Genomic DNA, 24,023 nt, shown 5'->3' on the forward strand with positions numbered 1-24,023 from the left:
GTATAGTATAAAATACAGTAATTTTCAATGTCAATGTAAGAAAGTATATATTTTTTTAAATTTCTTTAGGTTCTGTGCGTACTAGTATGCCGGTGGAAATGAAAAACAAGAGAACAGTGCTTCATGTCTTTATAGAAGCTGAAGATAATGGAAATCCCTCTTTGGCTTCCACTGTCGTCCTTGAAATACTGATCCATGACATAAACAACTATGCCCCAAGATTTTCTGAGGAGATTTACAGGATTAGTGTGAGTGAGGACACATCACTTGGAGATACAGTGCTCACTTTCACAGCTACAGATCTGGACTGGACGCATGAAAATGCTAACATTGACTATTCTCTTGTCAGTGGCAATACACACAACCTGTTTTATGTGGAAAGCATTGGAGTTTATTCCCAGTCTCCTTTCACAGTTGTTGGGAAACTTATTATAAATGGTATTCTAGACTATGAATCAGCACCCGCTCACAAGCTAGTCTTAGAAGCCACAGATCAAGGCTTTTCTTCATTAAACTCCAGTGTCACCATATTTATATCCATCATTGATTCCAATGATAATTCGCCAGTATTTGAAAACACTGAGTACCATGTCAGTGTTAAAGAGCACCATCCGGTGAATAGTGGTGTTGCCACTGTTTTGGCAACAGATTTCGACACAGGCAATAATGGACAAATTACATATAGCATTGTGTCTGGAAATGATGGGGGGTTCTTTACAATTGACGAGGAAAATGGTGTAGTTATTTTAGTGCACAATCTGGATTATGAAGAAACCAGGACATTTATTTTAACTTTACAGGCTACTGATGGATGGGGAAGCCAAAGAAATGTGGCTTTTTCAGTACTGACTATAACCATTTTGGATGACAATGACTTTTCTCCGAAGTTCATTTTCAACAGCCTAAGCTGCAGCTTATATGAAAATGTTCCCTCCTTTACACCCGTATGTTCAGTTAATGCTATAGACTTGGATTCTGGGCCCTTTGGGGTCCTAAGTTACTCCATACAGTCTTCATGCCTAAATGACCCAAAAAATCAAGATATCTTTTTCATAGACTCATTAACTGGTGATATTTATACAAAACACAAAGTGGATTATGAAACACAGAATAGATATTGCCTTCTGATTCAGGTGAAAGATAAAAGTGAAGCCACTGCCTGTGTTTTAGTTTACATTGACATTGAGGGAGAGGATGAATTTCAACCTGTTTTCTACCAGAATGACTATTCATTTGACTTACCAAAAGAAAATAAACCGGGACAAGAAATAGGCAAAGTAGAAGCTTCCGACATTGACGGTGGTCTTGACGGAGTAATATGGTATTTCCTTGAAAAGCCCTCACAGTTTTTTTCTATTAATGCAACCAGTGGAATCATATACTTAACAAGGAGTGTACATAAGAAGAGAAGTAACACAAAGAAAAATGATGAAATTCTGGAGTTATATGTTAACGCTCAAAGTCCAACATTTTATTCCAAGGCATCGACCTGTACTGTGCGAGTTAACATTTCCTCAGCTCTCGAAGGTTACCCTGGCATGTCAGCGAACATACTTTCCATTAGTTTCAGCATTTCCTTTGTGGTTTTCTTGCTTTTGGCTATAAGCCTTATTGGAATTATTCTAAGATATAAACGAAAAGATGCTGTAAATGCTTGTGGGATGAAAGAAATGGCAGTTCCTCCACTTCCTAATTCCAGTGTCAAAGACAGTATCTCAGATGATTGTCCAAAATATGAAAATATTAAAAGCATTGTTGCTCCAGATACCTCTGAGTGGTTGGGATTAGTTGGCATCAGAGAAAAGAAAGATACGAGAAACAAATGTAGGAATTCAGACTCAAGTGGTCATGGTTCAACAGAAGGGGAAACTGCTGAAGATGAAGAAATCAAAATGATCAATGAATATCCTCTTAGAAAAGAAACGGGCTCAGCGTTAAGTGAAAGAGCCTCTCGAGTTCCAGACTCGGGTATTCCAAGAGAATCAGATTTGCTCTCATGTGAATCCAGTGAAACAGATATAGTGATTGGGGCAGAAAGCACAGAGAACATAGTCATCCTCAAAGAGGAAGATGGCACAGTTGATCATGAGAGACATTTTAATTGTGAAAAAGAATTATCACCTTCACATCAAAAAACTGAAAAAAATGAGTCAGATAAAAACTCACTCCCAGATGCCAAACAGGAATATATATTTGTCCCTGCTTCATATGACTCCAGATATGGATCCCTTGCATCTTTGGTAGCTTCTGATGAGGACCTAAGAGGAAGCTATAACTGGGATTATCTCCTTAGCTGGGAGCCAAGATTTCAGACTCTTTCTTCTGTCTTCTGTGACATTGGAAGGCTGAAAGATGAAAAAATGCACAAGCATGGCTTGCCCAAACACAAAAAACCTTTCATCTTTCCACCGCCACTCATTACATCAGTAGCACAGCCTGGCATCAGGGCAGTTCCACCGCGAATGCCAACTATAATGTCTGGGCAACCATTTATGAAATACCCCCGCTCACCTTTCTTCACTAATCTTGCATGCCAGCCTTCTTTTTCCCCTTCTCTTTCCGTGCTAACAGTACACACTCCATCAACCTCACCTGTGCATCCAAACACAAGCCTTTCAGGAACATCTGTGCCTACACTGTCTGAAGAACTTTTAATGCAACAAGAATTTCAAGTCTGAAGTAGTATGCCCAGCAATGTTAAAGGAGAGCAGAACTTGAGAGTGCCATATAAGGCACACATAAACTGATCCATTTGAATTTACAAAGTTTTTAATATTTCTATATCCTAAATGGATTGGTATATAGGAAATTTTAGCCAATCAAAAAATGATGTCGTCAGTAATTGTATTTTATAAATCAGGAAGGCTTTCTGCATTACATGTAAGCAACTCATTCTTTACTATTGATAACTCAATCAATGGCTTTTGAAATGCATGCACCCTGCTCATTAAATAAAGCATTGGTGCAAGTGTTGAACTCAGCCTTACCGGCCAGTAATGACCAGCATTTATTTATGTTACATTACATGGTGATATTGATGTATTTATAATGACTACATGGACACAATATTATATTGTATATAGTCTTTGCAAAATATACCTAAATTAAATTCACATACACTGAGTAAATATTCTAAAGCTCTGCATTCATGGCAAACGCCTTCAGAAATTAAGCCAGTGTAAACAAAGGATTATACCACAGTTAAATACAATATATAGTAGTGGTGCCACCAAAGATCACAGCTGGAACCATTGTATGTATGACACATGACAACTGATTTAATTAACGTCAGAACTAAAATAAAATTACAGCTGATTACTGGACCTTCAGGACAAGGTTTGTTCTTTGGCCGGGAGGGGGGTACAGTTTGTCATCTGGCTTTCTCCGTTTATTATGCCAGTGCTGCCCACTCTGCAGCCCATTCAACTCTATTGGAGGCTTTTACTTCTCTAAGCCCCTTCTGCCTCCAATTTCCAGGTATGATTACTGCTTACCATATATATTAGTCTTTGCTATACTACCTACACACTGGGGTGATTAGAGAGATTTCTCTCCTCTGTAAGAGGAGTGCCAAAAAGGTCAAGATATAAAGATATTTGTTCTTGGGCAGAAGATGTAAAAAATTAATAAAAGCGAGCCATCAGTAATGTTATGCCTGTGGCCTGGGCAGCATCAGTATACTCATGTACTGTATATTTACACATTTGCCTTTATGCTATATGCACAAATGTGGTTGATGCTTCATTTTAGTTAGGTTAGTTCCACTTCTTTCTTAAGTATTCCAGGGGAAGTGCCTCTGATTTTGGAACTAAAATGTAGACCCAGCTACACTTGCTTTGTTGTACCCAGTATCCACCAATATCCTGACACTATAAGCAACATACAGCAATTAGGAGTGCGTTTTATCTTCAAAATCAGTAGTATAGTACAAGATAGAATAGACCTCAAAATGAACATGATCTCATAAAATGTATCTCATTTCTCCTGCGTGGTTGGCTCTTACGGCTGCTACGGCACTGGCCATAAGGCAAATTGGGCAAATGCCTGATGGGCCAGCACCCGATGGCATGTACTTTTTTTTACAGTTCGCATGGCATATCCTATCTTTTATCATGCAGACACCAGCTGAATGCACACAGCGGCAATCTGTAAAAGTGCATGAGCGTATATCCGACAGGCAGCTGCGGGTACATAATTTTATCAGCTGCTGGTCTTAAAGTGCCAGCAGGTTAAATCGTTTTCAAAGCAATTACTAGTGATAGATCCTCCTGCAGACTGCATTGAGAACACACAGGATAAATAACAATTATTTTGTCCCAGATTCATTCACTGTTAAAATGTATCACTTGTTTTTCCCTTTTTTCTCTAATGCAGTTTTTTGACTTTTGAGGTTCCAAAAGCTTACGTAACTTTAGTTATTTTTAATACAAATTATCAACGATGGCTCCATTTGTCTTGGGCTAATACAGTTATACTTTTTTTCTATTCAATTACTTGTTAAGCATATCACTCAAGCAATTGCGATCTTTGAGATGTATTTTATTTGGTGCCTAATTGAATATCAATAGATTTGTATTATAGTCATATCCCTTCATATATTTGTATTTTATGATGTTTGGGATGGGATTCCAAAAGGCTACAAATGGAACTTGTTTACAGAAAAGTATATTTTATACCTGCAGTGCATTCAGAAAACTATAACTTTTTCTGTAAAATATGTTGGAAAACTTTATGAATGAGCCATTTCCTAAAAACATGTTTCCAAAGCAACTTTGATTTTAAGCCAAAATAAAGAATTTGTATATAACTTTTATATTAATAATGTGTACAATTGGTCAAGAAAATATATATTAATTACATCTTGGAGGAATGTGATTTTATTTATCTGGAATGTTTTGGTGGGTGAGTAATTTTAGGAAAAATAACAATTGTTAAACAGGTTACTGTTATACTAGACTATAGGACTATAAATCTTCTACTCCAGAAATGGCTTAGTTCACACAGGTAAGAAACCTCACAAGCACCAGATGTAATCCCTCGTAGGAACAATAGGTTATTTTTAATATTAAAACTTTAATGTGGAATCCTTGTTTTATACCCTTCTTAAGTCATGTAGTATATTTGAATGGATCAGTAATATTGCCAATTATGGAAGTAATTGCTAAGAACTCTAACTATAAATCTTGATTACAGCAAATGACATTGACACCTCATTGTACCCAGGATTGATTGTGACTTCTTATTGGGTACATCCTAATAACTCATGGGGCTTGATTAAACACACTCTCCCAGAAAAAGAAAAAACAATACTTTGGTTATGTGATTGTCAAGCAATTTCCATATAAATATAAAATGCCTATAAGAAATGCAGTTAATTGGTACTAATACGATGCGTTTAGCCGTATTAGTCATTAGCCATTTTGTCATTATTAAGAAACCAAAGTTATTTCCATGAAACATAAAAGCTAAAGACATATAAGATCAATTTGACCCATACAATCTGCTTGTTTTTCCTTTTATGAAGATTATCCAGTCCTTGATCATATTCTCAGGATAGTCATACTCCAGTCCTATCCCATTCATGTTTAAACACCCTTACTTAATAAACCTCTACCACCACCTCTTCTGCAAGAAGTCTGTTCAACATACAAACCCCATCAGTAAAGTAAATCATTGAATAGTTTCTACTAAGTTACCTTTCCGTGTGGTACTTAGAAATCTCTAATCTTGTTCATTATGAGACCTTATTTACTTTTTGTTATTACTGTTTTCATCTCTATTTTCCTGCAAAAAAAAGCATAAATGTGCTTAGATCTAACAATCTTGGTTTTGCATTTTGCAACAACACTTTTGAAAAAAAGATCCTGAAAAAAGGATATTGGCAGGAGAAAGTACATATTTTAGAAAGACAAGTGGGAATCTTTTATGTTGTGTGTAATATTCCTTTAATGTTCAGTCTAGCCAAATAAGACAAATGTATTAAATGTTAAACCTTAGCTATTATTTATAACGCTCTATGAAAGTTAAATAAAAACCCTGATGATTTATAATTGTTATTACAAGCATTTTTTCACATGGATCCTGCTGAATTGGAGGCATATTTTGCGACGTCTGCCTATTTATATATTAACAATTATGTGTCATGGTATGTGCATTCCTCTGTGGTCTTTCCGGACAGTGTTCACTTCACATACTATAAAGGAATAATTTAAGGATCTCACTTTTTTTGGCATGCTTGGGTATGAATCCTGCTAGTCATTATGAAACTAGGGGAAGGGCACTTAGCATTGGCAGGAGATTAACTGTGTTTTCTTTGGTCTAAACTGGTTTTCCACCATGTGATTAAACCCATCTGTTTCAATATTTTCAGTTATTTGTGATAGGTATGTCTTAATAAAGAAATTAAGTGCATCCATATACTGCACTGCGGTTAGTCTATGGTCACTCTGGTTAAATCACGAGCATGTCTTTCCAAGCTTGCTAATTTTCCAATTAAACTTAAATTACTGTTCAGAGTGACCAACATCTGAGTTTTTAGGCTTTTTTGTCTGCAAACATTATAAAAGCTGTGTGGGCCACTGCATCACCATCATTTCGCCACAAAGGCAAAGTCAGCACATCGAGGCTGTTCCTTTCAATGCCATTTAATATGCTGTAGATTTATGAATCATAGTACTTTTCATACCAAAAGCAACACTGTGCAGATTTACTGATATAGTATCAATTGAACTAGTATTTGGAAAATGCTAGAGTAGCCATAGTCTATCAAGCTAAATTGTCAATGAATGTATATAAGGTGTTTTGACAAATAATTACAATTTTAATTAAAACAAAAATTTGTAAAGAGGTGCATAATGCAAGTGGTTGATCAAACAAAAAAGTATGTTCACCTTTATAGTTGACATTTTTAAGCTAGTACCTTGTTATCCAATAATATATTTAAGCTATACAATTCAATGTATTTACCTGCATTCAACAGGGAGTTTAGCTATGGTGAAACTATACATTCAGATTAAATACATTTGGATTACCAGGAATTTCCATACACAATGCATCTTGAGTATTTACCTATTATTAAAACAAGAAAATAACTGTATCTGGTTATTTCCTCATTGAATATAACTAATATTTTATCAACTGGGTGGCCAACAAGCATGCCAATTATTATTACAGAGTTAACTTTTTTCGCATGAGACATAAGCACATAGGAGCTATTCCCTCCAGTAGTCTGATGAGTAGATCAGTTAACTAAGGTTTGAGTTATCAGTTGCGTTACAGAGAAAATTAGAAACAAGAAGCCCTGGACTAAACTGAAAATGCTAGTCGTCTGTTGTCAAGTTGAGTTAATGGTCTTGAGTTAGAAATTGTGACTCTGTCGATACAAATAGAGGGTCCCTTGAATACCCTAATAACAATGAAAGGTGATGAAGATTTCCCCCTTTTCGCTCACCCCGTATGCAGAGTGGATGATCATTATAAAATAAGCCTGGGAGTAAAGTTCCCATTTGTCGGTTTAATGTATGAAAGTATACCCTGTGGGAGACACGAACCCCAAGCTGGGAGTTAGCATAAGCTATCTACCCCCTGCCCCTCAACACCTACCCGCTGTCGTTAGTGGGTTAAAAAGGCTTACTTTTTTTTGAAGAAGAAGAAGCTCAAACTCCATCCAGTGCATTTTCCCTTTCCTATATCCCTGCTCTGTTGGTGGAGGGGAAGTGCAAAATTATATAAAAGAGCATTTAAAAAACCCTCATCCTCACCATTAAGTTCCCCAGGTAGGAAGGTGAGGTCCATCTAAGTGCCAAAAGGGTGGTCGGCACTTAATGGGAGAAATAGTATCCTCATTTATGGGCAAGGGAAACGTGCTTGGACTTAAATACCCCTACTTGGGGACTTTGAGTAAGGACAGAGGTAGGTATGACTTTTTATATTTTTTATTTTTACTTTTACACTATCCCCTCCATTATACGAGCAATGATGGAAGAAGGGGAAGAAGCACAGAATGGGGTTCATGCCTCATAAAATGTTTTGCAAGGGGAAGGCATGGCTTGGGGTCCGTGCCTTCCATTGGATGATTTTATAAATATTAACCCAACATTCATCTGAGCAGAAGATGAGGTTATATTTGGACATTGGATATTAGTTAATCTCCCCTGCCTCAAGGCATCTAAGGTGAGGGAAGAGGAGGGAAAGGGGTTCTGGGGACATCATTTTGTTTTTTAAAACACTCCTCCTAAAAGCACTCCTCCTCCAATGAGTGCACAATAAGACATTAATCCAAGAAAAGTAAACACAGCGCACCAGGGATGTTGCAAGTGAATCCACACGTTTAATAAGTGTGATGGCGAACAACGTGGAAGCACAAACGTTTCCAGGAAACCCACTACTTTATCAATGTGCATCTGCAGCTGTTGATGTCACCTTCCATATTATTAGTAGCCAACTGATAAAGAGGCTAACAGGAAAGATTCTGCAAAGTAGATGGACACCACACACAATAATTGAGTTTAGATCAAACATTAGCAGTAGAATGAGTCATACTCAGTGAGTTTAAACATATCACATGTCACATGATGCCGCTAGGATGCCACTTTTGCCACAAGCCAGGTAGTGTAATTTCAGCCCTGCTAGATCTGCCCCGATCTACTGTAAGCACACTTACTGTGAAATGGAAGTGTCTAGGAGTTACAACAGCTCAGCCATGAAGTGGTAGACCACTCACTACAAAGTTCCAAACTGCCTATAGAAGCAACATCAGAACAAGCACTGTGTGTCTGAAGTGCCATGAAATGGGTTTCCATAAATCAAAGATCACTATGGAATAGGATTACGTCAGGTGTCCACATACTTTTGAAGATATTTACTGTATTAATATACTCTCAGAACACCATTGAAAATGTCAATCTAAACAACATTGTCCATAATTATTTCAGGAATTATAAAATAACAGTTTTGTCTTTAAATACTTACTGATACTCATAAATGAAATGCAAATCTTGTTAAGTCATAAAGCTGTTTAGTATAGAAGTGTACTAATTGAATTGTATTCCAAGACATCAAATCTTACCAAATACATTTTTTTGGAACGTATTCCAAGACTATCCTAGACTCTTTCCCTAGCATTTTTGTGGTAGAAAATCACATAGTTTGGTTCAGATTGCCTGGTTCTGTATTGCATTTTTGATTGGATGCCGAGTGGATATCTGTAGAGTTGGATAAAATATTAGTAAGCAAAATCATAAGAACTGAAATAATCTGTACTTTGCAGGCTAAACTGTTGTTCTTGGGATTATAAATTTACCACAAGTGAGTGTTACACGTATTAATTCTAGGATCTCATTGCATTTACACATACAAGTGAAATATACAGAGCAGGTGATTTATATTTAGAAAACAGAACTCAGATTCAACTAAGGTTGTATGAAAATGTATTCCACTTAAAGGCTTTTAAGTTTCTTCAAGAGCATGGCTTTTAAGTTTCTTCAAGAGCATGGCTTTTAAGTTTCTTCAAGAGCATGGCTTTTAAGTTTCTTCAAGAGCCAATTATAATTATTTATTACTTTAAATTCCACAAAATATTTTAAGAGAAATGAATTAAAGCATCTGGTTTACCTATTATTAATTTGATTTTACAAATATGGTAGCAAATATGGCCAATTATTTAGGGACATTTTTATTTTTCCATACATATTCTAGGCCAATTGAGCAAAATTTCTAAGGTCATGATTAATATTTGTATTTCAGATTTATGTAAATTTTGGTTTCTATTATATATGAAATACAGCAGCACTGGACTGGCATTAAGGAAAACAGCATGAATACCCGGTGAGCCAAATGTGCTGGAAGAGTGCAAAATATACAGGATAATGACTTCATGTCTGAGCATATGTACTATTATGTAGTATTTACTTATGTACTCATTTCAAGGTGTATTTTTGGTCTCAGTCTGGTACTCACTTGCAGTGTCATGATTTAAGGGAGCTTACAATGGAAAAAGAGGACATAAAAAATAGTACAAAACCTAATTAGGATTTACAGAAACAAAAGGTTAATCATAATAGGCTTGTAATCTTGAGGTGAGGGTATTTATAAATTGTGATGAAAAAGTGTACTGATTATATTTGCCCAACCATATTGATAGAGGAAAAAGTAAGTCCAGTATCTAGAAAATAATAATGGCACCCCTACTAATAAGACCCCTGAATGTATGGGGTTGCTGGTTCTCTTTGTGTAGAAGGAATTTGCTGGATTATTCTGATATGCTGAAGGAGTTTTTTCTTCTCTAGTGGCTTTCTCAGTAGTGTAGATTGTGTAGATATCATACTGAGAAGGCCTTTGACAGGGTCAGGTGGGATTTCCTGAGATATAACCTAGAGGCATATGGGTTAAGAGGTAATATTTTTGATGCTATTATGGCTCTATATATCTGTCCATCAGCAAGGACGGTAGGTCCGGGGATAGAGGCAGAATGGTTTTCAATATTCAATAGTACACGCCAGGGTTGCCCGCTATCCTCCTGCTATATGTCTTAACAATCAAACCTCTCGCTAATGATATTCGCCAAAATCAGGCTATACATGGTTTCAGAATGGATACATTGGAAACTAAGGTCAGTCTGTATGCTGACCATATACTTATTTTCTTAGAGCAGCCTAAGATATCACTACCAGAATTAATGAAAACGATAGAAATTTATTCTAAAATTTCAAATTATAAACTCAATGTGAGTAAAACGGTTCTTCTTCCCAGCAATTTGAGCCAAGATGAGATAAAATATATTAAATCTAATTTTGATTTTATGTGGGCTAAGGATAGTATAGACTATCTAGGTATTAAGATCACGAAAGATCATTTAAGAAAAATGGACTTATTTATTACAAATGTTACCTCTACAAGTACCTATGGTATGGCTATGTATGATTCATTCTGCTTTTAATTAGTTCATCTGGCAAAGTATGAAGCCAAGACTGAGTATAGCACTATTATCTATGAAAACGAGAGATGGAGGCCTTGAGTATTATGATGCATGCAGTGATACCACATCTTATGGCATCCCAGGCAGAAGTAGCTTAAGAAGAAGTCTGGTATCAAATAGAGGGCAAAATCACTGGCTGCCCAGATTTGGCATCATTACTATGGCTTGTTAGGTCAGGGATTGGATGGATGGGGATGGATCCCTGGTTCTAAAGAATATGACAAGCGCATAGTTGAGAATTGTGCCCAGGATGACCATACCCCATACCCAATAATGACACACACACTTTATTGGGTGCAAATATATTTTCCACAGCTTTATTAAATTATACAATATTTAAAGGTCATTGTCAAAACAGGCCACCCCGGTTAGAACATAAATAACAGATTTCCTTTTTATTAACACTGACAATGACCTCCCATAACAAATACATTAACCGTATAACAATGGCACTAGGGCTGCAACAACTAATCGATAAAATCGATAATAATCGATAATGAAAATCGTTGCCAACGAATTTCATTATCGATTAGTTGAATCGATTTTTATTGATTATAAAATGAGGGGTTTTTCAGCGCAAACGCTCTGAAAAATACCCCTCATTATATAAACCGTTTCAGTGACTCACAGCAGCAGCTCCTATTTACCAGTCCCTCCCTGTAATCACTGTGACAACTGGCCCCGCCCCCTTCCTTCTCCCAGAAGGCCAGAACCACATGGCTGTGACACTCATCTAACTGTAAGTATAAAATTAATATTTGGGCTGCTGAAAGTTAGGGGAGGTGGGGGTTAATTTAGGGGCAGTTATGGTTAATGGGGTGTTTAGGGTTAATTTAGGGGAAGTTATGGTTAATGGGGTGTTTAGGGGCAGCTATGGTTAATGGGGTGTTTAGGGGCAGCTATGGTTAATGGGGTGTTTAGGGTTAATTTAGGGGCAGCTATGGTTAATGGGGTGTTTAGGGTTAATATAGGAGCAGCTGTGGTTAATGGGGTGTTTGGGGTTAATTTGAGGCAGTTGTGGTTAATGGGGTGTTTAGGGTTAATTTAGGGGCTGTTGTGGTTGATGGGGGTCTTTAGGGTTAATTTAGGGGATGCTGTGGTTAATGGGGTGTTTAGGGTTAATTTAGGGTAGTTGTGTTTGATGGGGTATTTAGAGTTAATTTAGGGGTAGTTATGGTTAATGGGGTGTTTAGTGTTAATTTAATGATGAGGACTGAGGGTTAATTTAATAAAGTTAACTTAAGGCGCAGTTAGAGGTAAAGGGGGGCAGACTAAGGGGAATCTAAATCCTGGGGGCAGTGAAGATTAACCCAGTACTTATTTATAAAAGTATGGTGTCAGTGTGATGCGAACAGGTCTGTGACTCTGAGGGGACTATGAGATATCTGGGGGTATAAGGCATATCTGGGGAGGATGGAGTGACATATCTGGGGGTATAAGGCATATACAGTATATAAGGCATATGTGGGGAGGGCAGCGTGGCATGTCTGGGGAGGATGGAGTGGTGTATCAGGGGGTATAAGGCGTATCAGGCACAGTGGGATATGTGAGAGGCAGCGTGGAGTGGAATATGTGAGAGGCAGCGTGGAGTGGCATATGTGGGAGGCAGCGTGGCATATGTGGGAGGCAGCGTGGAGTGGTATATGTGGGAGGCAGCGTGGAGTGGCATGTCTGGGAGGCAGCGTGGCAAGCCTGGGCTCAAATGTGCATGTGGGAGGCAGCGTGGCATATGTGGGAGGCAGCGTGGAGTGGTATATGTGGGAGGCAGCGTGGAGTGGTATATGTGGGAGGCAGGGTGGAGTGGAATATGTGGGAGGCAGCGTGGAGTGGTATATGTGGGAGGCAGCGTGGAGTGGTATATGTGGGAGGCAGCGTGGAGTGGTATATGTGGGAGGCAGCGTGGAGTGGTATATGTGGGAGGCAGCGTGGAGTGGCATATGTGGGAGGCAGCGTGGCATATGTGGGAGGCAGCGTGGAGTGGCATATGTGGGAGGCAGCGTGGAGTGGCATATGTGGGAGGCAGCGTGGAGTGGCATATGTGGGAGGCAGCGTGGAGTGGTATATGTGGGAGGCAGCGTGGAGTGGTATATGTGGGAGGCAGCGTGGAGTGGTATATGTGGGAGGCAGCGTGGAGTGGTATATGTGGGAGGCAGCGTGGAGTGGTATATGTGGGAGGCAGCGTGGAGTGGCATATGTGGGAGGCAGCGTGGAGTGGCATATGTGGGAGGCAGTGTGGCAAGCCTGTGCTCAAATGTGCATAAATTGGGGGGGCTGGTTGGGAAATAAAGACAAGAAATGCATTTTATCAGTTTGTTTTTTTATTCTGCGTTTTTATTTAACATCATTTGTTTATTAAATTATTTTAAATAAATGAAAAATGTACATTAATTTTTTTATCCGATTAATCGATTAATCGAAAAAATAATCGGCCAACTAATCGATTATGAAAATAATCGTTAGTTGCAGCCCTAAATGGCACCAACACATACCAGGTGCCTCCACATTAACACATTGACCACAATAGGGGTATACCAAGACACCCCTACCAGACCGTTTAACCAAATTATAAACCATGTAGGGGCATACCGAGACACCCCTACACCACCAATTTAACCAAACCACCAATGCAGGGGCATACCGAGACACCCCTCCACCACCAACTTAACCAAACCACCAATGCAGGGGCATACCGAGACACCCCTACACCACCCCAGGTTCTGAGCCACAGGCCAGCTCGAAAGCTACCAAATTAACTTGAACCAAGTCAAATTAGTAAACCAAACCATAAAAAAACACCGTACTAAACAATAATCCCCAACTATCCCTGCCACAGGCCAGACCTTGATCCCCTCAAGCCGTCTGAGCCCCGCCACACCGAAAAAACAAAGCTTGGGTTAACGCGTCCTGAAAACCCAAATTTAGAAAATCCAGGCCCACATCAGTCAGGTGGACACCATCCTCCCGAAAATAACCAGGCAACAGGGACTCCAACTCCCAATGCCGTATTACTAGGCCACCACATCGCCTGATAAAGCTCGCCATGAGCTTGTTCACTTTACCCTTACACCGAGCAAGGGCAACCGCATCCTGAGCATGTCTCCAATGCAACCTCGGAACTATCTCCGACCACAAAATTAAAACCCTGGGAACCAAATCCCTTAACCTCTCCACATCCCTCTTCATCCGCCAAACCAATTCCCGCTGGGGAACCACACCTAAATCGTTACCTCCTGCATGAAACAAAACAATGTCCTGAACCCGCTCCACCCGTAAGAGCCGCCAAAGTTCCGCACACACGTCATTCCATCCCGCACGACGAAGGCCAAACCATCGTAGCAACAGACGATCCTCTGGAAAGCCCAGTTGTTGACCCGTTGTACGAACTGCGGCTCTCCGACCAGCCCAGAAGATGTAGGAATGACCCAGGATCCATGCCACCAAACCTGGAAAAACAAAATCAAAATTAAACAAACCCCAGCAGAGCACTGCTCATAACAGTCCTTCCGGCCTAATAGTGTAAATAGTGCAGAAACACAAGAAAACCACTGAGTAAAATCGTTGTTGTCTATATAAAATCTAAATAAACAGAAAAATGTTTTTTTTTTTTTATTATTGTATTTAAGCAAAGTCCGATTTTTTGTCCATATAGTTAGGATAAATAGGATATCCAACCCATACATGTTTAAATTCCCTCCTTGGAAGAACTTAAAATCGTAAAATTTCCTTAAAGTACATTTAAGCTTTGGGCTCTTGTCCTAACATTCTTCATCCTTCGAAGTATTTTATACTACTAGTATCAAATGAAAAATAAGTTTCATTTTTTTTCATTTTTGCATAATGTTTTTAGACATCCGAATAATAACCATTTGTATGTGTCCTAGCTGTGTTATCTTGGTCTAATCTACTAGACAAACACCCTGACTCTGTATTATACTGTGGTAAACTATAGAATGACTCTGGGTGCTCTGACCAATAAAATTCTAGAGTGGCATGGACCTCAATAGCATTACCATAAAGAAACATCTCAATGTGATGTTCGAGCAAGTAAAGTCACTGGAAATATCATGACAATAATTACATCCACCAGGTCTGCAGATAACGTTTTTGTCGGTGCTAACCAAATAACTGTACATCATACTGTTTTTCCTGCTCAAGTGGTACTATATTGCAAACTTTCAGTTTTCTGGACCTACACCTGTCTATAGTAACTGGTTAAATAATTATGTTAATGGTTTTATCAGAAGACTCCTAAACTCTTTAAATAACTTTTGATGTATCCAATCTAGGCCCATTGATTTATCAGGATTTACTTGAAAGTTGAAGCAGAACTTCTTCCTTTGTAAACATAAACATTCACTTCCACAGTAAAAACAAAACAGATCTTTATCTCTATTTACATATCAGCTTTTGTTTTCTCTCTAACTATTCACTGTATGAAACATTCTCCTTTTACTTATATATACACTCACTGGCCACTTTATTAGGTACACTTGTTCAATTGCTTGTTAACACAAATAGCTAAGCAAGCAATCACATTGCAGCAAGGCATATAGACGTGGTCAAGGCAACTGGCTGAAGTTCAAACAGAGAAGCAGAAGGCGGAAAAAAGGAGATTTAAGTGACTTTGAATGTGGCATGGTTGTTGTGCGGACGAAAATGCCTTGTTGATGTCAAAGTCAGAGGAGAATAGGCAGACTGGTTCAAGATGACAGAGTTCGAGTTGATGTTCACAACACATCAAACCTTGAAGCACAGGGGCTAAAGCAGCAGAAGACCACACTGGGTGCCATTCCCATCAGCGAAGAACAAGAAACTGAAGCTACAATTCACACAGGCTCACCAAATATGGACAATGGAAGACTGGAAGAACATTGCCTGGTCTGATGAGTCTCGATTCCAGCTGCAACATTCAGATGGCTGGGTCAGACTTTGGCGTAAACGACATGAAAGCATGGATCCATTCTGTCTTCTATTAACGGTTCAGGCTGGTAGTGGTGGTGTAATAGTGTGGGGGACATTTTCTTGGCACTCTTTGGGCCCCTTAGTACCAATTAAGCATCTTTTAAATGTGACAACCTACCTGAGTATTGTTGCTTACCATGTCGATCCCTTTATGACCACAGTGTACCATCTTCTGATGGCTACTTCCAGCAGGATAATGCACCATGTCACAAAGCTCTCATTATCTCAAACTGGTTTATTGAACATGACAATGAGTTCACTGAACTCCAACGGCCTCCACAGTCACCAGATCTCAATCCAATAGAGCACCTTTCAAATGTGGTGGAATGGGAGATTCGCATCATGGATGTGCAGCTGACAAATCTGCAGCAACTGCGTGATGTCATCATGTCCATATGGACCAAAATCCAGGAATGTTTCCAGCACCTTGTAGAAAGTATGCCACGAAGAGTGAAGGCAGTTCTGAAGGCAAAATGGGTCCCACCCGGTACTAGCAAGTTGTACCTAATAAAGTGTCCAGTTAGTGCATATAAAACAAATTTTATACCTCCCTCTTTTTGTTGACCAACTAATAATGCATTTCCCTTCATAAGACTATATTTGAACTTATTCCCTTATTTCTCAATCCGAATATTATTCATGGACACACAAAGCTCATAAATTCGACACAACATTTTGATAATATCTCAATTGTGACCAAGTTAAGAGGTAGACATGGGATTTTGCAAAGTGGAATTGCTGCAATTCTTTGGTTCAAAGACAGGTTAATTTCTTTAGGAAAGAAAAACAGAGATCTTGTAATGGAACAATATAGCCTTAAATGCAATTCATGAGATATGGGAAAAGCTGCATGCCGGGACATGTAGTACTATTTCTTGTATCATAAAAAAACTACTGTGGATCCAAAAACCACAAAACTAAAAGAAAGTTTTAATTGTTGTACTGGCTTCAATGGGCCACTTGGCAAAACAGTCAGATGCCTGGGGGTATGCTCAGCAAGTTAGTTTAACTAAAGCAATAAGCCTTCGATAATTCCTTCCATTCTCCACATTTCCTGTTCTAGAGGTCCGCTGTGCTCAGTGAGTGTTGTAAGACTGCTGTTTTCATTTTTCCACTTGATATCTGTATGGAGGTTAATATACTGTACATATGTTCTTTTAATCTGATCGGCTGCTGGTCCTTATGACATTGCATGAAGCTAAACAAAAAAACGGGAAACCAAATTATAGATTAATTACACTAGGCATGTCTCTTTTGGGCTGTAGTTGGAACACACAGTGTAGATTTAGTGTATTTGTGTCTCAAAATGTCATGCTGGAGTTCTGTGTGAAGGGAAAACACTCTATGAATAAAGTTTTCACCATTTCCCTTCTAATTTAATGCAAATTACCACTTTTTTTTGTTTTATTCTAAGGAAGTTCTCAGAATGAGTGTGAGGCTTGAGGATAAATACACGCTAGAACACATTTTATAGAGAATTATACTCACTTAAGCAGGAATGTGCAGATTTACATCCCTAAATTTGGAATGCTCTATGAAGGACCAACTCCAGTGGTCTTCCCTGCAACCCATATATAACATTTTATTTACAAGGTCATTTGTTTATGGCATTTAAATAAAATGCACCTTTATTAATAATAATTAGACTTGTGGATTAATATTTGTACAAACTTTATTTTTCATGAATTCTGGTAATTGCGTGTGTTTGTACAAATCTTCAATAACGAGTAAGGACCCCAACAAAAGGAATGTCAAAGCTTGTATAGCCAGTCATCTTTCTTCCCTCTTACTTATTGAAAATGTTACTTTTGTTGGGGCAGATACAGGCTTAAACAATATATGATTAGGATTTTGGCAATATTTCCAGAAAATGTGGTTAAGGTTCAAAGTATGTACGGGTGTTCATGAGCCCAATAAATATAACAGGTGATAAGTATTAGGAAATGCAAACTCCCCATGAAACAAGGTAAGAATGCAAGAGGTTACCTACCTCAGATCACTCTTAAAATGTCAACCAAAAACCCAATAGGTGCACAACGAGGTAAAGAAAAATAGAAATCTCAGGGGTTCTGTAGACCTCAAGCTACTGGAATAAAATATTAGTCTGTGCTACTGCTGTGGGAGCAGCACACGACAGGTCCCAGATGCTGGGGCCCTGCTGCTTACCTATACGTCTCTTGAATCTGCCCAGGGGAATCAGGAACCCAGTAGAGTCACATGAATTTACGTCACATGACTCTGCACTGTTCCTGGTTCCCCTGGTCGGTACAAGAGAAGTGTGAGCACAGAGCCTGCGGAAGGCTGTGAGCGGCTCCGGGAAATCTGCAGTTCAGGTAAGCGGGTGGGGGAGGGAATGTATGAATGAGTATGCGTGATTGAGGTAACAAATGAGTATCTGTGAATGTGTAATTGAATGAGAGGATGGCTAGAGTAATGAGTATCTTTTAAACTAGGTTCTGGGGGGGGAGGATGAATATAGTAATGAAGTGCTAGCTAGAGTAGACTTAGGAAGGGGGGTCTAGCTATGGGAAAAGGGGGTGAGAGCAGTGGTGGGGTTAGCACAGACAATATGCAGCTGCATAGTACAAAACCTGCTGTCAAGAATTATTTGTCAACTGTTAAACCAGAAATGGGTAGTAACCTTAAATGTCTTTTAGCAAATGCGAGAAGCTTGGCAAACAAAATGGGTGATTGGTAAGTAATGAATAATACGACTTGATCGGTATCACAGAAACGTGGTGGGATGATACGCATGACTGGTCAGTAAACTTACAAGGATATTCACTTTTTTGAAAAGACAGAGTAAATAGAAAAGGGGAGGGATTTGTTTAGATGCAAACCCTAAACTAAAGCCCAGTATTAAGGAAGCTGTGCATGATGACAGTAGTAATGTGGGAGTATGCTACAAGTCACCCAACATTAGTAATGAGGGGGAAGATGAGCTGCAAATAGGAATGCAGTTTTAATCATGGGAGATTTTAATTACCCAGATATAGATTGGAATAGTGGAACTTATTCCACTAAGGGCAGCAAGTTTCTGAACCTGCTTAATGACCAATTTATGTCGCAATTAGTAGAGACCCCAACCAGAATGGATGCCTGTCTGGATCTGGTAATAACTAACAATGAGGAACTTATCTGGAAAGATTAAAGTAAGAGAACCCTTAGGGAATAGTGACCATAACATGGTTTCATTTGAGATTAATTCCAAAAAGCAAATGGGTAACTGCTCTACCAAAACACTTAATTTCAGAAGGGCAAACTTTGACAGGCTAAGGTCAACCATGGAACGTATAGACTGGGATGGATTGTTCTCTGGGTTAAACACAGAGGACAAATGGAATACCTTTAAGCATACATTGCAAAGTTATACATCCCAATATATACCTATGGGAAACAAATACAAAAGAAACAAATCAAAACCAATGTCGCTTACCTGGAAAGTAAAACAGGAAATAAGGAATAAACAATTATAAAAGCGAGGGGTCGGTAGTATAATTTATGGCATACAAAAATGCCAACAAAGCCTGCAAAAAGGAGACTAAAATGGCTAAACTAGAAAATGAGAAACTTATTGCCAAGGAAAGTAAAACCAATCCCAAGATTTTTTTTAAGTATGCAAATGCAAAGTTAAAGGTAGAGAATGTTGGTCCTTTATTATCTGAAACTGGAAATTTGGTTAGTGAGGACAGAGAGAAAGCCGACATCTTAAATGCTTTTTTCTTCTGTTTATACCGAGGAAGAACCAATGAGGGAGCCCCTGCTGGCTAATTTTGAGGAACCGCTGCAGCAAACATGGGACTGGCTGACACAAGAAAAAGTGCTCAAGCAATTAAATACTGTTAAGGTAGATAAGGCCCCTGGACCAGATGGTATACACCCAAGGGTACTGAAGGAGCTAAGCCTAATTCTGGCCCAACCATTATTAATAATCTTTCGGGATTCTTTCAGCTCAGGCATTGTTCCATTAGATTGGTGCAAGGCAGATGTTGTGCCCATATTTAAAAAAAAATCACAATGTCAACCGGGCAATTACAGGCCAGTAAGCTTAACATCGGTAGTGAGGAAATTAGACGACATGGATTTGTGAAAGAACGGTCTTGTCAAACCAACCTATTAGCATTCTATGAAGAAGTTAGTAAAAATATAGACCTGGGTGTGGCTGTAGATATGATTTATCTGGAGTTTGCTAGGGCATTTGATACGGTTCCACATAAAAGGCTACTCTACAAATCAACAGAAATAGGCTTAGGGGCAAATTTTTGTATGTGGATCAGAAAAGTGGAGTGGCTCAGGGGTCTGTCCTCGGTCCTCTTCTTTTTAATTTATTTATAAATGATCTCCTAAGCTGCATTGAGAGCCATGTCACAGTTTTTGCTGATGACACAAAATTAGACTGGGTAATTCAGACTAATCTTGATGTTTCTTCTTTGCAGGAAGATTTAGACAGAGTTGGGGACTGGGCATGCAAGTGGCAGATGAGGTTCAATATAGATAAATGCAAAGTCATGCATTATGGTACAAATAATAAAAATGCAACCTATTCTTTAAATGGAATATCCTTGGGGGAAACTACCAATGAGAAGGATTTAGGTTGACAACAGACTTGACGCAATGCCAGCAAGCAGCTGCGAGGGCCAATAAGGTTTTGGCATGCATAAAAAGGGATATTGATTCAAGGCCTCACCTTGAATACGCGGTACAATTCTGAGCACCAGTCCTTAAAAAGGATATTATGGAATTAGAAAAAGTGAAAAAGGAGGGCTACAAAATTAATAAGGGGATTGAGAGATACTAGTTATGAAGAGAGATTAAAAAAGTTAAAATTATATATGCTAGAAAAACGGCGTCTCAGAGGGGCTATGATAACATTATATAAATATATGCAGCGCCAATATAAAAAGCTCTTTTTCTAACAGAAATCTACAAAAAACAAGAGGTCACCCTCTGAGACTGGAAGAGCGCAGGTTTCATAGACGATAAAAGAAGGGATTATTTAAACTGAGGACTATAAAGGTATGGAATTCATTGCCAAGGGAGGTGGTGTTATCAAATACACTAGATGCCTTCAAAAGGGGTCTGGATATATATGTTTTAGAAAGGCATGACATACAGGGCTATAAATAGAATAACATTAATAGTTTAGAGCTTCTTCATCCAAGGAGAAATCTGATTGCCTCTTGGAGTCCAGAAGGAATTTTTTTGCCCTGATGGCAGAATTCGACGTAGCTTAATTTGTTTGCCTTCTTCTGGATCAAGTATAGGAAGGTAGAAGGGTTGAACTTAATGGACTTAGGTCTTTTTTCAACCTTATTTAATATGTTACTATGTTACCATGAATGAGTATTTGTAAATGAGTATATGATTTGGTGAACAAGTTTCCGTAAATGAGTATATGAATGAGTGAATGCATGTTTGTGAATGAGTAAATGAATGAATATGTGTGTGTGATAGCATGAATGTGTAAGTGGGGGGGCATGCACAGGTAGGCCACAGGCAGGATGTATGGGGGCAAAAATGGCAAGTCCTATGCTACAATAGTTAGCTGGGACAATGCACAAGGGTGTGAGAGCGTTAAGGTGACCAAATCGGTCATGTTTTCCAGGACACATAACTTTTAAATATTGCTGACCAGCCCAGATAAAATACTGCCCTGCAGTATGGGGGATGTATAGACCCATGGAAGGGAACCAACTAGTCAGATATACATTCCCATTCTGCAGGGCAGTATTTTATCTGGGCCGACAGCATCAATACAAAAAGGGGGGCAGCTGACACCATTACATAAATACTAAAGCAAGGGGCAGGCTGGGGGCATAAATATACATAGTGCTGTCTGGGGGAGATACACAAGGGAGCAAAAACACAAACGCAGGGGTCAGTGACAAAGCAGTGTGGAAAAAACTTTTTTTGTAGCTTAGCCTGTCCAGATGTAGGTATCAGTGTGACAGAGCCTGTCCTGGTGTGTGTGTTTGGGTATTGGTGTGACAGAGCCTATGTTGTGTGTGTATGGGTGTCTGTGTGGTAGATCCTGTCCTGGTGTGTGTGTTTGGGTGTCGGTGTGGCAGAGCCTGTCCTGGTGTGTGTGTCTTTGGGTGTTGGTGTGGCAGAGCCTGCCCTGGTGTGTATGTATTTGGTCATCTGTTTCCTTAGCCGTTTACTTATCGTAGGAATAAATTGAACTATTTAATTTTTATTTGTGTATTTGCATCATGCCTTGTATGTCTATGTATATAAGTGTAGCAACATAACAACAGAAGTAGTATCAGTACCTCTGCTTCCAAGATTTTTTTAAATACTTTTTTGTCTGACTTGGTTATACTTGTACATTCAGTTAGCTTTGATAAGATTAGTGCATAAGGGTACCTCTAGTCTTGTGTTTGTCTTCCTGTGTCAGGCTCCATTCAGGCTGAGGAGCTGCTTCTCTCTTGTTACCCCCGTCTCGCTAGTTTCCCCCCGTCTCGCTAGAGTTTACTCTCTGCTGTAATCCATTCCTGGATTTCCAAATGCTCTCTTCTGTGCTTCTGATTCCTTGATTCTGGTTTTGCTCTTTGCTTCAACTCTGTTTCCTTTATAAGGTGTGCCCCAGCTGTTATGTTATGTTTGTCTTAGTCTGCAGTCTAAAGGTATGTCCTCTGTTCTGTGTATAGATTCAATGTTTAGTTTCAGTTTATTAATAATTCAGTAGGCAGGGTTTAGTGCTAGGACCCACCATATATTGGAATACTTTGGCATAGGGGTGGGCTAAGCATACTATGGCCATATGATGTGACGGAATCTCCAATTGTTATCGTATAGTCCTAGGCTAGTTCCTGTATTCATGTGTGTGTGTCTCTTATGTACCTTTGCCCTCTTTTCCCTGAATCAGCTAAGGATCTCGGTTCCTCTCTCCTCTCCCCATGTCCCAGTTAAGATATCCTATCCTTGCTTAAAGGAGAAGCGTCTGAGGATCTCGGCTTCTCGCTCCATCCCTTGTGTTCCTTGTTCCCTGTCCTTTGTTATGTCCTGTACATGTATGTCTTGTCTGGCTATGTTTCTTGCTTGGTCTCCCTGTCCCTTGCGTGCTCTGTCCCCCTTGCTTGCTATGTTTCAGCTGTTACTCTGCTTAGCTTCCCAACTCCCGGCCTGCAACATTCTGCACATTTGTCTTTTTTTGCGTCGAAAACACAATTTAATGGCATCTTCTAAATGCAGAGATCCCTGACACCTTACTTTTAACTTACATCAGCACCATCTCAAGGTTTAGGAAGAGATCCAGCCTTAATTTTACACTGCAGGACCACCACAAGCCACAGCAGCCCTGTACCAATGGAGACATGCATACAAAAGTATGCCATTGGACTGAAGGTGATAGGTGTTAGTATCAAATTTGCCCCCAAACAACTTACCAGTGACATCTTTGATCCCAATCAACTTAGCAGTGCAATCTTTGTCACCAAAAAACTTACCAGTCCCATCTTTGTGCCCAGACTGTCAGTGCCATATTTGTCCCCAAACAGCTTGCCAGTTGCACCTTTGCCTTCAAAACAACTTGTCAGTGTCTTCTTTGCCTCCAAAACAGCTTAACAGTACCATCTTTGAGCCCCAAACAGCTTGGCAAATACAGAAAGTTGTACCCTCCGCAATATTTTAACAAAATATTATTTTGATGAAAGTAGATAAGTAGATAAAGAACAAGGATATTAATATTTAAACTGCAGAGAATTTTAAAAAGAACGAAATTAATTTCCCCAAATCCTGTTGTGCTGGTCAGGGACTGAGCAAGTATTTTTCATGAGCTTAATGGGAAATTAGGGATAAATGGACAGTAATCATACAGTGCGGCTCACAGTGAGCATAAGTGCACAGTGGGCCTGACATATGCTGTACAGCATTAATCCCATTACCATATATCGAGCAAGACACTGATCGTTGTACTGGACAATTCCCATCATTATATATTGAACCAGACAATGACAGTGGTACAGAATAACTCCCATCACTATATTGCAAGCCAGCCACTGAGTGTGGTACAGCATAACTCCTATCATATACTAAGCCTGATGGTGATACACTATAACTCCCATCGGTATACACTGAGCCCAAT

General features: G+C 39.2%; 1 protein-coding gene across 1 annotated transcript in view; it reads left to right on the top strand.

Moving 5' to 3' along the window:
• The window catches only part of LOC149287379 (protocadherin-23-like), a 143,692-nt gene extending 141,014 nt beyond the window's left edge, over window positions 1–2,678 (top strand). Inside the window, exon 22 of the mRNA XM_089492889.1 lies at window positions 70–2,678. Coding sequence (XP_089349015.1) covers window positions 70–2,678 — 2,609 coding nt within the window. The remainder of the gene's footprint in view (window positions 1–69) is intronic.
• Window positions 2,679–24,023: the final 21,345 nt, after the last annotated feature.

The sequence above is a fragment of the Sceloporus occidentalis genome, unplaced genomic scaffold (genome assembly GCF_023333645.1).
Source record: "Sceloporus occidentalis isolate IW3139 unplaced genomic scaffold, rSceOcc1.0.p SCAF_61, whole genome shotgun sequence".
Classification (NCBI taxonomy): Eukaryota; Metazoa; Chordata; class Lepidosauria; order Squamata; family Phrynosomatidae; genus Sceloporus; species Sceloporus occidentalis.